The 16594-nt window shown below is 40.5% G+C and overlaps 1 protein-coding gene and 1 pseudogene across 1 annotated transcript; both read right to left on the bottom strand.

Moving 5' to 3' along the window:
- Nucleotides 1-242: 242 nt before the first annotated feature.
- LOC143139998 (sodium-dependent neutral amino acid transporter B(0)AT3-like) lies at nt 243-2235 on the bottom strand. Its single transcript, XM_076300845.1, has 3 exons — nt 1621-2235; nt 774-914; nt 243-256 (listed from the first exon to the last, which is right to left on the bottom strand). The coding sequence occupies exons 1-3, from the start codon at nt 1853-1855 to the stop codon at nt 243-245; spliced, it is 390 nt and encodes a 129-aa protein (XP_076156960.1). The 5' UTR covers nt 1856-2235.
- A 2968-nt stretch (nt 2236-5203) lies between these two features.
- Nucleotides 5204-16594, bottom strand: part of LOC143139999 (sodium-dependent neutral amino acid transporter B(0)AT3-like) — a 36014-nt pseudogene continuing 24623 nt past the window's right edge.

Consider the following 16594-nt stretch of genomic DNA (forward strand, 5'->3'; position numbering starts at 1 on the left):
AGGCATTACAAACACAGAGGACACTGTACAATTAAAAGTTCAAGATGCTGGCCCCAGCCGTGGCGCAACTGGCTGGGGCACCTGCATCATGTGCCGGCGACCCGGGTTCGATTCCTGCCCCGTGGTCCTTTCCGGTTCCCATCCCGACTCTCTCTACCACTCACTTCCTGTCACTCTCCACTATCCTGTCGCATTAAAGGCATAAAGGCCCAAAAATTATACTTTAAAAAAAAATAATAAGTTCAAGATGCTACAGCTACACCACACAAACACATACAAAAACATACAAACAGAGGCACAGGCACAGTGGACACAAACAGAACAAACGTGCTCAGGTAGTGCTGACATCAGACATGAGGAATTTGTGTGTTTGCTCTGTTGAAGGAAGGACTACTAGAGAGTACAGACTGTAGAGCCAGCTAGAACAACTCATGTAAAGTCAGCAATGTTTTAAGGAGATAGCACGGATAGCAAAGAGATAGCAGCGGACCAAGACAGGAAATGCAACGTGGAACCATTTTTTTAACATTACCATTTTGACCAGTTGATGGGGTCAAGTGGGGCTTGACAATTACCCACTTCCAAAGTGGGGAATGACAGAAAAAGTTTGAGAACCACTGCTCTAGGCAACACAGGATGTTTGACACTGACCTCATTAAACAAAAAGTGTTTCCTTGTTTATACATTAATCATTGGTTGTTAAAGCATTACAATATCACTGATATTTGCTTGTGGCACTTGTATTTGGTCAGGTGAATGATTATAACACTCACCCACTCCTCCAAGGTACGGGGAGATGGAGTTCCACACTCCGATGCTGTCCAGGCGTAGACGCTGGCCGATGGCCAACTCCAGGTAGAGGAGGGGAAGACCCTCAAACACCAGCGCTATCAGGTAGGGAATGAGGAACGCACCTGGGGAATGGGACACGGGTTCGTTTGATTTAGTTGACACGTGGATCAGTGTTTACTTTAAATCTGTATGTGGGTTTGTTAAACATTAAACGTCAATTTATTTTAAGATGGGAGTATAGATGTAACCCGGTAACATTCAGCAACTTGTGAGTCAGTCGACAATGCTTGAATACCTCTTCTTAACTGAGAAATAAGTGAAAATGTTTGCTTTAAAATCTGTATGTGGGTTGCTACTCTTAAACATTAATTAACTTTAAGATTGGAGGATTGATGTAACCTGATGACATTCAACAACTTGTAAACTTGTACCTCTTTGACCAAAGAAAGCGTAAATATATCTGCAGCCCAATCACATACACGAAGAGTGTTAATATTTTAGGCATGTATATTTTTATATTACTCTCTTGATTTTGAGGTCAGGTGGCTGTGAAAATGTCCAACAATCATTTATGGTTCACTAAAAGTAAAAATTTACTTTTCATTGATTAGAGCTTATTCATTAGTCATAGGAGTGCCTATCCAGTGCCTATGTTTCTATCAGATGTCGGTAATCTTAAAAAAAAAAAAAACTTTTCTACGTGACTGTCAATTAATGTATTTGATACATTTCACTGTTATTTAAGCATCTTTTCAGTTTCAGTGAAACTAACTTTTAGTTATCCCTCATTAACATAATGAATTAGGTGTCTTATTAAAGCTGGCTGACCTCCACCATAGACCTGACAGAAGTATGGGAACCTCCACACATTCCCCAGACCCATAGCAAAGCCGATGCAGGTCAACAGGTACTGGACCTTGTTATCCCATTTGGGACGCTCATCACCACTCTTGGCATCTTCACTACATCCTGAGCTGTGCTCCCGGTCCTGCTGTGAGTCCTGCTGTGTCCTGTGTGTGTCAGGCTCAAGGTCAAGCTCTCTGTGGCTTGGAGTGGTTTTCATTGGAGATGCTTCTGATGCGCTGTTAGGTCACCTGCACCGGGTTGTGGTCAGTGCTGCTGCTGGTGCACTCTCAAGTGTCTCACTCTCTCTCCCTCTCTCTGAGTTGAGGGTGTGTTCTCTTGTTTTGACACTTTCTGATGGAGGCAGGCGGCTTTATAGGTTTCAGGGTCACGGTGGGAAGAGTGTGTGAGGGGGTAGGCCTAGACCAACCATTCCCTTGTTCCTTTGGGTTTTTTTTTTTTTTTATTATTTCATTGTGGAGGATGAGGAGGGATTGTGCAGTTCCCTAATTCAATCAGTAACTTCGGGACTCTGTACTAGAAGTACCCAGTTCTCAGAAACTCCCTCCCTAAGATAAATTGATGTCTACTACACCTGCAACAAAATATCACAGCTGCACTGGAGTGTTTTATCAAACTGTTTTTAATTATGTCTAATGACAAGATTAAAAATAGATTTACACACTGATATCAAAGTGTTGTGATTGATAGGCATACATAATGTAACAAGGTTATCTAAATAATAGTAATTATAAAGCAGGGATACAACTTTCACTACATCCTAGTTTCAAAACTACCTCTCTAATAGAACACAGTGGGTAGATGTGACAGGATCAACCTCAGAGCCATTGAGACTAAATAATGGTGTTCCACAGGGCTCAATTTTGGGACCACTGTTGTTTACATTAAATATATCAATGACATCTGTGCTTCAATAGAAAATTGTTAAGTGCATTTCTATGCAGATGACACAATCCTTTATGCCTATGCACCATCTGTAGAGCAAGCCCTGTCATATCTTCAATGTGCCTTTGATTGTGTGCAGAAATCCTTGAAAGATCTTAAACTGGTTCTAAATCAAGCAAAAACAAAATATATGATCTTTACTAGATCGAGAAAGTGTGACCCAATTGGGGCACAAATTGAGCAAGTTTCTCAATACAAATATCTGGGCATTTGGCTAGATAACAACTTTCATTTAGAACACATGTGCTTGATCTCACAAAAAAAGTAAAAATTAAATTAGGTGCACTTTACAGGATTAGGTCTTGCTTCTCTTTAGAAAGCAGAATGACCATTATTCAGGCAACTATAATGTCAGTCCTAAACTATGGTGACATTGTGTATATGCATGCAGCCCCTTCCACTCTGAAATCACTTGATGCAGTTTACCACAGTTCACTATGTTTTATAACTGGAGATGGGTTTAAAACTCATCACTGTAAATTATACCAACATGTAGGATGGTCTTCCCTCTATGATAGGAGGGAAAGGCACTGCCTCCTTTTTGTTTATAAGGCATTACTGGGAAAGTTACCTTTTTACCTAACTTTTCTTCTGAACATAAAAGCAATCTGCCACAATACACACTCACAGGGTTTTATATCTCTTCAAACTCCTCAAATTAAATCTGAATTTGGTAAATTAGCTTTTACATTTTTTGCATCTAATAAATGGAACAAATTGCAAGAGTTATTGAAATTAGATAGGTGTGTGTCACTGGACCAATTCAAGGGTATGATTGATGATATGGCTGTTGCACAATGTTCTTGCTTTGACTGATATTTTAGACCTTTTATATCATTATTATTATTTATACATTCCCCTTCTTTTCTTTCTATTTATTATTATTATTTTTATTTGATTTATTATTATTATTATTATTATTTGCCTTTTGTATCTTCTATTGTTCTTGTTTTGTTGTTTTGATTATTGTTGTTGTTTTGTAACTCAGGGCATTGCTGTAAAAGAGCTTGATGCTCAGTCAATTTCTCCCTAAATAAAAAACAGTTGATGATCCTTATCTTCCCAGTTGAAGAACAACCTGAAAATATACATGTGCTGGTTTAATGGTTTTAAATGGTTTTAAATGGAAAACATGACAATAAAAAATACCTTTAGCTGGTCAATTCATCGCTAATCAGCAGGAGCAGGTCTAGCTGTTTCTTTTTTCAGCATGGTTGTTTTTCTTGGGTTCAGTTGAATCAGAGAGGGATAAAGCGGTTAGTAGGCCAAATCAAGGACCCTTTGGTTGAATGATGTGGGTTAGCTTGAATTTCCCCTGGGGCTCAATAAAGTATCTATCTATCTATCTTTCTATCTATCTATATATCTATCTATCTAGTCTACTGTTGTTTGATAGAACTAGTGGTGCAACAAAGGTGTTGCTATGGAAACATTGGTGCTGTTGTGAGCTGATTTGTTTTGCTAATAAGTGATATGCAATAAGCTTTAACATCCACAGGAGGAGGAGGTGTGTGTGTGTGTGAGAGAGAGAGAGAGAGATTGTGATTCTACTGTGTTATCTTTAACACTAGCTTTGGCAACACTATACCCAAACAGTCATGCTAATAATCTCCTTTGAATTTTGAGAGAGAGTGAAGTTGCTCTGAAAACTTTCTTTAGAGTACATATTTTCCCCATAGGTTATTATTGAAGAATATTAACATATTACCAGCCCAAACAACATTAAAGAGCTAGGCATACTCTAGGCCTACACCCCTCTACTCTTTTCTGAATTGCTGAGCTTCATTAACAGGGAGAAGGGGGGTGAGAAATGGTCAGTTGTGTTAGATGTTGTCATGAGAGGTTGACATACGGCTGTTTTGAATTAGTTGATTATATGGAACTTCTATTCTGCTGTATGAGAGTTTGTGAAGGGCTGCTGAATTGCTATGTTCTTTGATCTCCCCTCTGTTGTCATACAATCCTTATCTCTTAACGTGGTTGTACTGTTCTAGTGTTTGTCAGGGTCCAGGTCAGAAGCTTCTCTGCCGTGGCTAGAGCAACAGGTCTGCAGTTCAAAGATAAAGCTCATTATAATCTGAACAGATGGGAGTTCCCTCATGAAATAGATGTGCTGTGCCTTCTCTGGACTGTGGTTATGGTTAAGCAGCTACATCATCGCATTCTCTTCCCTCTCATGTCAGATGGTGAAGACAGAGTGGAGTACTGAAATAACACTCAGGCAACCAAATGACTTAAGTCCTGCAGTGTATTTGCATTCCCCTAAATAATCAATCACATTTTAACATTTTCAGCTATTATAAATGTATAAATAAATAAATACATTTTCTAAATATAAATGTCTAGTAGCCTACAGAAAGTTCAAACAAACTTTCGCAATGAACAATGAGCACTGTACAGAAGATAAATCTTATGTTGTTCCTAAAAGCTATGGTATCTATTGTATATAGATTACATATGAAGGAAAACAGTCTTTATCTAATTCTTGTCAATTCCTCAGTTGAGTTTCCTCCAGCTGTCTAGTGATATTTCCATTCATTAAGTGAAATCTTTTAATAATGGGGGGAAAAATCTAGAGACTATAGTGGCATTTAAATCAAGATCATAATTTTCTTTGCAGATCCATATCTACATCAGGGACATATGCGTTATTCACAGAGGCCTTTAGTGCTGTGTCATTTGCGGGTTGCTTTGTTGTAATGTTCTGCGCCAGCCTGTAGAGGGCGACAATGGGTATGGGCAAGACGGGCACTGTTGCTAGGAGAATGCAGATGGCAAACACCCAGCCTGGATATGGCTGTATCTCTGTTTTAGGAAAGTGCTCCTAAAATTGTGAGAAAGAAAAGTCTGATACTGTGTACATATTGCATAACCTACATAGTATTGATTTACATTGCAGTAGCATAACATTGCTCATTTGAAAATCAGTCAACTAACTTAATTTCAAGAGTGGGTGTTTGAAACTAGATTTTTTCCGATAGAAAATAGATAATTTTCAGATAGTTAATTTCAGATTTTTTTTCATTTTTACAAATGTTAAGTATGCTGAGTCCTATGGGGTTATTTTGGATTGCTTTTTCAGACATGATATACTCATCATGGCTCACTGTACTTACGTAGTCTGGGTTCCAGGCGGGGTAGGTGGGTGTTGTTTGGACCTGAACTATGATGTAGGCCAGAAAGACGACCAGTAGCAGTAGCGGACTGATGAACATCCAACATACCTTCCAGAACAGGTTAGGACGCTTTCCCGTCATGAACTCAATTTCTTTACAAAACCTATAACATGGTTGCATACATAATATCAGAATACGGTGAGGTATGCTGTGTGTTGCATAAAATCTATTTTGCTTTGCTGAAGCGAGGGGTGATTCTCTTTCATACCCAGACACATATTGATGTGTTTGGACATGCATTTAATGACATACAGTATGTGGTGTTTACAAAACTGCATTTACCTTTCAGTTCCATAGAAAAATATAATGCCAAAGAGCTCGAATAGGGCAATGATGAGGAAAGGCACAGATCCAACATAGGTGTTAAAGATCTCCAACCAGTAGTTCCCTGAACCCATAGCGAAGATCAGACCCATAAGGAAGCACACTATGCATATCAGTGCTAGAGAGAGAGAGAGAGAGAGAGAGACACTTGTAATACATCCATTGTCACTTTTCATTGGGAAGATTTAAAGTTTGGGGGAAAATGGATGGTGTGTACTTTAATGTATATAATGTCCATAAAAGAACCTATGGAGTGAGATCATCACACATCCACTCCAGATTTATATTTATCATTACTGCTATATAGGATTTGTCAAAGTTTTTTTGTCTCTTCTTTTTCATAAATGTTTCGGCTGACAAATTCTATAACCTGGCTCTGCCCACCTAGTATCCCTGCTCATTTTCATCTCACTGAGCTACTAGTCTGGCACCCCTCGATGCATTTGTTTCCCTCAGCCACCATGAAAGCATTAGCAAAATACCAGTCACTTTACTTTACTTTAATATACTTTACTTTATTTTACTTTTGAAGAAGTTGCCCACAAAGCCTCAAATGTGACATTTTTGGATTAGTAGTGCGTAGTACCAGTGAAGACCTCTCTGGGCATCCACTTGGGCACCATGTGGAGGTCCAGGAGAGGGGTGAGGACGCCTTCCAGGTTCCCAAACATGGACGAGAGCCCCAGGCTGAACAACATGACGAAGAAGAGCACTGCCCACACCTGAGAGCCCGGCATTGAAATCACGGCCTCCGTAAAGATGATGAAGGCCAGACCTGTTCCTGATGCACTCTGGGTAAGAAACGATAATAAAATAGTCACAGAATCTGAAGGACATCACACATTATGTTATGTAACAGTGGATGCATTCATAGTGTTTGATAAAAAAGAATATCAAAAAGGCAGCGAAAATTAAGATTTGTTGGTATTTTTCATTACATTACATTACTATCTTATCTTTTTTTAAATCTATGCCACAGATTCCTAAAAATATAACCTACCGAGTGCACACATTGATAGCACTGTACTGTACCTAGTCAGTAATCTGTGGTTGTTAGTAGGTTACTATATTATGTCAATGTGACATATGAGATGGTACGTACCTGATCCAGAAAATCTTGGAGGTCGCATTCTGTCAAATCCAGCTTAAACACAGTGTCAGGGTCAGTTTTGTTTAAATAGGTTAACCAGTCCTCATAGTTTGTATGAGTTATATTCTGGTCCCCAATTTCAAATGCATTCGTCAGGGCCAGGATGTTACTGAAAGATCAATGAAGATTTTCAACTCCTAGAACACAGCTTATCAAAAGCCAATTATCAAAATTATCAGTTTAGAAAGCAGAAATGTTATTAATTTTACCTGTCCAGACAGGAGTTGTAGTTTGAGGTTGCCTTGAAGCCCAGGATGGCAAATATTGGAATAGAGGCATAGAGTGAAGTGGCGCTGTTTACAAAACCCACCACTACAGCATCCTGCTGACAGTTATTGCTGAAAGACAACAAATATGAGAGCTCATGTATTTTTCTGCCTTATACTTAAATGTGACTTGTTATTCATTCAGATGGGTCTGCTCTGTTCCTGGTTCAGGGAAATGAAGTATCAGGATGAGTGGGCCTATTTTATGGGACAAAATTTGTTTGTCAGTCATGGTGTCTTGACTTTGTCATGAGGTATTGCATGTAAAAGTGACAAGTAGAAACAGGTGGGTGTTAGCCCATTTTCTCCATATTGTTTATATGAAGTCTACCACTGGGGAAGACAAGTCCACAACAACTAGAATGTTGTTGTTGTAAGTTAATTAAGATGAAGTTTTGGTCAGTGTTTCCAAACACTGTAACCTTCAGAACCTGTCATCTGTTTATGGTGTAATCTCAGTGCATCTCTTTAAAATACTCACATGTACCTCTTATTTTATGAAGGAAAAAGGAAAGCTATGTGCTCATAAAAAACAGTGTGGGTTAGGGTCAGGTGTTGAATGGAGAAGTTGAGCCATCTTACTGCAGAGGGTTGTAACTGGAGAAAGCGATGAGGCCTCCGAAAGCCACAGAGAGGGAGAAGAAGATCTGAGTTGAGGCGTCAAGCCACATTTGAGGATTTTGCAGCAGTTCCCACTAGGGACAAATAACAGGGATATACAGTGTGGAAGCCAAACCATAGACTACTTAACCGGACCAAACCTTAATATTACTAATCCTAAATGTTGCTGTTTTAAACAAAATTTTGCATAATTTATTGTACAAATAATTGCAGAAATTGAGTGTTGAGTTCTGCTGTAGCCTACACAAAAACCTTCAAAAACATTCTTACAATAAATTTGGCTCGGACCTCCTCTAGAGTCTGCACTCATCTCATAAATAAAGTAACAGCTATGATTTCTGGTCTGTCTGAAGGGGAATCATGGTGAAAGGAGGCACCTACCTTAGGTGTGAAAAGGTATAAGAGACCATCTGTCGCTCCTGGGAGAGTCAGAGCTCGGATCAAGAAGATCGTCAAAACCAGGTACGGGAAGGTGGCTGTTACATACACTGCCTGGAGAACCAAATTGTGTGTGAAATGATGAAGTCGATAATACAAAAAAGCTTGTTTCTGAGAGAGGTTGTTTGCACATTTACTATTGAGCAACAATTATATTTTATCCAGCTATTTGCATTGTTTGTTTGATTTTGTTTTATCCAGCTATTTATATTGTTCGTTTGACTTTGTTTTTAACCAGCTATTTTTTTTGCTTGTTTGTTTTTTTAAGTCACTAGTGTGCAACTTGTTACCCGTAACCAGATATGGTTGGACATGGTCATGGTCATAGACAGGGTAAAGCACAATAGGAACTGGCCATGTGATTACCTGGCAACAGAGGTCAAAAAGGTTGCCCCTATGTATCTTTACCTTGAGTGTGTCATGAAACGTGCCTGGACTGAGACAGTTCTTGCATCACTGCATTTACAATCAGCTGACACAAAGCATGTCACGGTAATGGACTCCTGTCCACATAATTAACTCATTCATGTTTTAATGTGTCTGTTTGCTTCCCGGTATCCATCCCATGGTCTTGGTTCTGGTCATTTCCTGCTCTATCAGCTGGGCCAACTCAAGCTTGATCAGCTCAGAAACAGTTACTGGGTGTAAGGTGGATAGGAGTCTTACAGTGTTCGACACTTGAGTGAAAATGGTCAAACCCCTTATCTTAGAATGGCGGTTTTACTCGTCCAAATATACTATGAGTACATACTGTGACATGGGCATCAAATGATCACGTACCGGATGCTAGTTGGCTTTCTGCTGTTTATTACCTGCAAGTCAGACAGACATAGGAACGACCTAACATTGCTGTAGCACAGCCCTTTACTGTATGTGTAAGCACACAGAACATGAACATGTTTGGAGTGGGAGTGACCAAAATCTAACAAAGGCTACCCACACCCCAAACACTGGCTACCTGCATTTACACCCTCGTCACATTAAACTGCCCTTTACATATGTCTAACTTTTTGGGACCCTGGATTTCCACATATTGACACATCATAACGAGGTCCTCTTGTACTATAAGTGCTACAAGAAGTGTTAGGAGGTTCAAATGCTAGAGATCAGAGCGGCAGAGAAAACCGTAACCGAGAAACATAAAAACAAAAAAGATGGCAGCGATTTTCCATGCCAGTTGGGTTATGGAGACAGTCTTGGAACTGGAAACTAATCACTTGGTCAGTAGCCAATGAGTTATTAGATTACACCCTCCACCATCAAATACATTCCACCCTCTTGCGATGCAGCCATTCAGCACAGGGTTTTTGTAGCTGTTGATTGCATGGCGGCGACATCAAAGAGTATCACAACTCTCTCTTTCTATGACTCTGTTCGAGGTGAAGTCCTACAAGAAGTGTTCCAGTGTTCCAGTGCTACAGATGTGATACTGACCTTTCCTATGGTCTCAATTCCTCGGATAAAGCAAATATAGACGACGAGCCAAGCAGTACCCAGACACACGATGATCCACCAGTGGAGCGAGCCATTGATCTCGATGTCAGGTGAGATGTTCAGGGTCTCACGGTACCAGAAGTAGTTTACAGGAGTGCTTTTCACACACTCCTCAATGTAGCCTTTAATAGAAACAGAATAATGATCCATATTATATCCAATTATTATATATAACTGTACGTCTTTTTGCAAACAACAAACCCTGGATTACCCCTGGCATAAAAGTTCTCCTCAGGGAGAAAAAAATAAGAGCATTCAAGTCTGAAAATAGGGCTAAACTGAGGGCTGTGCTGAGGTCGCTGAGGAAGGAGATTAGTGCTTGTAAGAACAACTATAGGAGGAAAACTGAGGAGCAGCTACTACAAAAGGATGTTTGTGGGGTGTCAATATCAATGTCAATTTATTTGTGCAGCACATTTAAAAAACAGAAGAGTTTTTTCCATTGTTTGGGGGCAGTAGTAGCCTGACGAGCCAGAGGAAACTCACCGTTCGCAGTGCTCAGTCCGAGGGGCGGGATAATCAGTTGTCTTTCAAATTCCCTCTGCATGCAATAGGACAGCGGCAGCGCTATGAGTCCCATGCGTTTCCCACCAGCGGAGCTAGTTGGCTAGTTCAAACGTTGCCAACTTAATAAAAGCTTAACTCGTGTCACACTGTTCGCTAGCAGCAACATCCATCTTATTTGTTTTCAAGTAGCAGGGAATTCAAGCCAAACCGTTGCAACTCTGCCATCATGTTAAGCCCACCTAACGACTCTATACACGATTTCATTGGCCTGATTAAGTTTCGATTTCTGGAGCTCACAAGCCAACGGAGAGTTGCTAGACTAGACCTGGCAGCAAATGTAATTTGCTTCCGCTAGGGGCGCGTCTAGATTTCTAGGCTAGGGCAGTAGCACAGTCTCCTTTACATTTATATTAAGTTTTGGGAACAGTCAGCAGAAATAGATCAGAAGATCTAAGATTTATTACAGGGGAGTATTTATGTATTAGGTCAGGGAGATAGCTGGCAGCTTTGCCAATCAAGCATTTAAAGTTTGTTAGCAAAATGTTAAAGTTAATCCTATGAAGAACAGGGAGCCAGTGAGGGGAAGCTAAGATGGGAGAGATGTGTTCTCACGGGTACCAGTTAAGAGGCGAGCGGCTGCATATTGAACCAGTTGCAAGCAGGAAAGTGAGGCCTGGCTGAGACCAACATACAGTAAGGAGTTACAGTCCAGTCTGGTTGTTATGAAGGCATGGATTCCTTTTTCAAAGTCCACAAAAGTCAGGAAATACTTTTAAATAAGTTTCTTAACTGGAAGAAACTAGCTTTGAGCTTGATCTGGAAGAAACTAGCTTTGAGCTTGATCAGCTGGAGACTTCGCTCACTGCCTTGCACAACTGAAAGGCTGAGGAAGTAATTTGTTCCTAGGGCCATTGAACTGTTCAATGCCTCACTAAAGGGAAGAGGAGAGATAGACTTCTCTGCTTAGTCTGTCTGCCTCTCCACCCTCTCCATGTTTGAGTACTGACTGCCCACTACTGCTTTACTACTGTTTTACTACTGTTTTACTAATGTACACAGCCTAATGTTTTCACTACTGTTTTACTGCTACACTGTTTTTCATGCTATATTAGCATACATGATCAATGGTTGCGGTCAGGCTTCTGCTACAATACTGAATGAATGAATGAATGGCTATAACCCTATTACCTCAACCGGTTCTTGCACTGAAATAGTTTTTTATTTTTTTTATTTTACCTTGTCTACATTATACTTTACTCTCCTATTTGTCCATATTATTTATGCTGGTCTCTAGACCTTACTCTTGCACTGTTGCACTGTTGGACTAATGTTGGACTACTTTTTGCACCTTCACCATGACACTCACTCTCTTGAGCACCTTGCCATGCACACATAAGGGTCATTCCACGTCAACTCAGCCACCCATGTACATGACACTTCTCAGATTTTGCTGAAAAGCGGTGGAAATATGCCTTATGTTACCAAACTGAGGAATCTGAAGTTTCAGGTCAATATCTTAAACGGTTTGCCCGTGGTGTCCATTTGAAATTCGGGTGCCACGGCCCTAATTGACACATTGGATTTTCACATTTCATCCTTTGCCATTTTTGGAAGCCCATAATGTCTGTTCTAATAGTGGTAGACGGCTGGAAACTGGTGTGGTAGGTCATTGTAGCCTGTACTACACAATTCTGGAGGCAGAATCAACATTCCTTACTGTTTGGAGGAGAGGTGGGTCACCAAAGTCCTAAAAAATGTTGACAGCATGTGTGATTTTTTCACTTTTTGGGTGGCCGTAGCACCACGATTAATGATCATATTTATATATGATATAGATATATATATCTAAACAGGATTATTTGTTATATTTGGGAACTTTGCTCTTGCCAAAATTAATTTGAGGGTTATGGTACCACTGATGGGGGTTTTATGGGGGTCCAAAAACCCTCTCCGGCAAAGGTGACTTTTTTGGAACCCCATATTTGGACCCCCAAATGACCATGTGGGCACTTGATGATCCTAATGGGATTTATACCAGATAAAGATACATATTTGTTCTTTCTTTTAATGAAATAACATTTTTGTCTATGAAGCTCCATAATATGAATTTTATTCTTCATAATGCACCATTTTGGACATTGTTTCCAGAAGTCTGGAATGTAAATCAGGGAGAATTTAGTGATGATAAAGCATGAAAATAGTGGAAATAACTTAGTATTATGCTCAGTGATGGCAAACAATTAAATACTGAGATGCTGTCACAGATTAACCCCTTATCCCCCATGAAAGAGACCCTCCATCAAACTTTCAAACTAAATAACAAGAATGTTACATAGTGTAAGACCACTACAAATAAAATAGTTTTCTCTTGCCCCTGTCACTCTCCAAATAAAATTAAATTGAAAATTAAATAGTGTCTATAGTATTATCCAAGAAATTGTGGAAGCAGCTGCATCATTTTGTCATGGTAATTTTGGTCAAGTTTGTATTGGCGAGCACTGCGTTCATAGATGTCTGGCACACTGACACAACAAATGATATGTTGGAATGACACCCAACAGGGGATCTGTCTTTGGTCCGATGGCCATTTGAGGATGTTGTTGACACACTTCATGAATTTCACAAAAACATCACCATGTTCATCTGAACGTTCAACAATGTTTCCAATGAACCAGTTATCATCATAGATAAAGGCAATGTATTTTCCTAGCTGGAAATTTGAGTTTTGTGGCTGATCTGACTGAGTGTTCTGCCGGGTGTTCTGTATCCAAGTGTTCTGAATCCGATTGTTGTCCTGCATCGAGATCTGTGAATATTGTATCCTGTGATATTAATTTCATCCGTATCTTATTTTTGGAAATTGGTTTAAAGCAATGATGTGATCGTGTTCCACTGATCGTTTTGGCCGAGGCGTAACGTCTCTCCAATTCCTATATTTCCTCATGTTTTTTAATATCAAATAACAAAAAAGAATGTCAGATCAGCCACAAAACTCAATTTTCCAGCCAGGAAAATACATTGCCTGTATCTATGATTGGTTCATTGGAAACATTGTTGAACGTTCAGATGAACATGGTGACATTTTTGTGAAATTCATGAAGTGTGTCAACAACATCCTCACATGGCCATCGGACCAAAGACAGATCCCCTGTTGGGTGCCATTCCAACATATCATTTGTTGTGTCAGTGTGCCAGACATCTATGGACGCAGTGCTCGCCAATACGAACTTGACCAAAATGACCATGACAAAATGATGCCACTGCTTCCACAATTTCTTGGATAATACTTAAAGACACTATTCCATTTAATTTTCAATTTAATTTTATTTGGAGTGACAGGGGCAAGGAAAAACTCACTTTTATTTGTAGTGTTCTTACACTATGTAACATTCTTGTTATTTAGTTTGAAAGTTTGATGGCGGGTCTCTTTCATGGGGGATAAGGGGTTAATCTGTGACAGTCTCAGTATTTAATTGTTTGCCGTCACTGAGCATAATACTAAGTTATTTCCACTATTTTCATGCTTTATCCTCACTAAATTCTCCCTGATCTACATTCCAGACTTCTGGAAACAATGTCCAAAATGGTGCATTATGAAGAATAAAATTCATATTATGGAGCTTTATAGTCAACATTTTTATTTCATTAAAAGAAAGAACGAATGTGTATCTTTATCTGGTATAAATCCCATTAGGATCATCAAGTGCCCACATGGTCATTTGGGGGTCCAAATATGGGGTTCCAAAAAAGTCACATTTGCCGGAGAGGGTTTTTGGACCCCCATAAAACCCCCACCAGTGGTACCATAAGCCTCAAATTAATTTTGGAAAGAGCAAAGTTCCCAAACATAACAAATAATCCTGTTTAGAATAAATATGATCATTAATCGTGGTGCTACGGCCACCCAAAAAGTGAAAAATCACACATGCCGTCAACATTTTTTAGGACTTTGGTGACCCACCTCTCACCTAAACAGTAAGGAATGTTGATTCTGCCTCCATTGTGTAGTACAGGCTACAATGGACTACCACACCAGTTTCCAGCCTTCTACCACTATTAGAACAGATGTTATGGGCTTCCAAAAATGGCAAAGGATGAAATGTGAAATTCCAATGTGTCAATTAGGGCCGTGGCACCCGAATTTAAAATGGACGGCACGGGCAAACCGTTTGAGATATTGACCTGAAACTTCAGATTCCTCAGTTTGGTAACATAAGGCATATTTTCACCGCTTTTCAGCCAAATCTGAGAGGTACCATGTACATGATACCCCGATTTTGGCTGTTTTCACTTGGAATGACCCATAACTAAGGACTATGGTTGGACTACTGTTTGCACCTTCACCATGACACTCACTCCCTTTAGCACCTTACCAGTCCCGGCCCTGTCACTACAAGTGTCTTATGATTGATCACCCTCAAGCACATTGGACTTTCTTAATTTCATTTATATAGTGTATTTAGTATTTAGTTTTGTTAGTTTTCTTATCTTCTACTGTCTTTATTGTACAGTGGAGTTTAGTTATATGTTTATACTTATACTTATGTTTACCATTTCTGCTGTAAGTGCATGTTGTGTGTGATGTCTGTATGCTACTGAGACCCTTGAATTCAATAAAGTATCTATCTATCTATCTCTATCTATCTGACTACAGACTTGACCTGTTTGTCTAATATAAGATCTCTGTACATGATCACACCCAGGCTCTTTACAGAGGGTGTGGAGAAGTCTTCAGTCTTTGTCTGGCCATAAAAAGACCACTCCCCTGGCCATCAGGGGGCAGCAGTGGGCAAATTACTTGAATGAATTTTTCCCTGATTTCCCATCAGTGTCCCCCAGTTGACAACACTGGCCCAAAGTCCCCCTCCCTCTCTGCCCCCTCCCCGTATCACTCTCGCTCCCTCGAGTCTCACCCTCCAGCTCTCAACTAACCTGCTCCAGGATATCCTTCACCCCGGCACAGGTGACAAGGGAGCTCAAGAGGGCTAAGGTGCGGAAAGCTGCAGGCCCAGGCCGCATTAGCACTCGGCTCCTTAAGTCATGTGCAGTCATCTTGCAGAAGCCTGGAAATTGGAATGGTCCCGCAATTGTGGAAAATATCATGTGTGGTACCAGTGCCTAAGGTGCCAGACCCAAAAACCCTGAATGACTAGAGGCCTGTGGCACTGACATCGCACCTAATGAAGACTCTGGAGAGGCTTGTTCTGGAACAGCTGCGTCCCATGGTGAGAGCACCCCTCGATCCACTACAATACGTATGCCAGCCTGGCATCGGAGTGGAGGATGCACTCATCTTTCTCCTGCACCGAACTCTCTCTCATCTAGACAAGCCTGGAAGCACTGAGAGAATCATGTTTTTTTGTCTTCTCCAGTGCTTTCAACATAATCAGGCCCATACTCCTGGGGAAAACCTGGGGCATATGGGAGTGGACCAACACCTGACACGCTGGTTACTGGATGACCTTACAGAAAGGCCACAGTACATCAGGGCCCAGGACTACTGTATGTGTCGAATACAGTCCTTGCACCTTTCCTGTTCACCATCTATACAGCTGACTATACATACAACTCATCTCATTGTTACCTGCAAAAATTCTCTGATGACTCTGCAGTCGTGGGTCTGATTGATGGGGACAATGAGAGGGAGTACACAGATGTTTTCCAGAACTTCATAGACTGGTGCCAGAAGAACCAGAAGTGCCAGAAGAACCACCTCCAGCTCAATGGGAACAAAACCAAGGAGCTGGTTGTGGACTTCCGGAGGAAGGCCCATCTCGCTGTATCTCCAGTGTACAAATAAGGGAAACCGGTGTAGGTTGTGTCCTCCTATAAGTACCTGGGTGTTCACCTGAACAACAAGCTGGATTGGACTGACAACACGGCTGCACTTTATAAGAAGGGCCAGAGTAGGCTGTACATACTTACAGTAGGAGGCTGTGGTCCTTTGGGGTGCAGGGAGTGCTTTTAAATACATTTATTAATTCTGTAGTCGCATTAGCCATTAGCCACAGCAGTGC

The sequence above is a fragment of the Alosa pseudoharengus genome, unplaced genomic scaffold (assembly GCF_046254945.1).
Source record: "Alosa pseudoharengus isolate Yale_2024_CS ecotype anadromous, Long Island Sound unplaced genomic scaffold, YU_APseudo_1.1 YU_APseudo_1.1_scf_23, whole genome shotgun sequence".
In the NCBI taxonomy this organism is placed as follows: Eukaryota; Metazoa; Chordata; class Actinopteri; order Clupeiformes; family Clupeidae; genus Alosa; species Alosa pseudoharengus.

Excerpts from the sequence above, each read along its gene's own strand:
- LOC143139998 (XM_076300845.1), bottom strand. The coding sequence starts at position 1,855 with ATGAAAACCACTCCAAGCCACAGAGAGCTTGACCTTGAGCCTGACACA. Across the intron at positions 915-1,620 it reads CTGTCAGGTCTATGGTGGAG|GTGCGTTCCTCATTCCCTAC; the intron begins GTCAGCCAGCTT and ends CCCATTCCCCAG.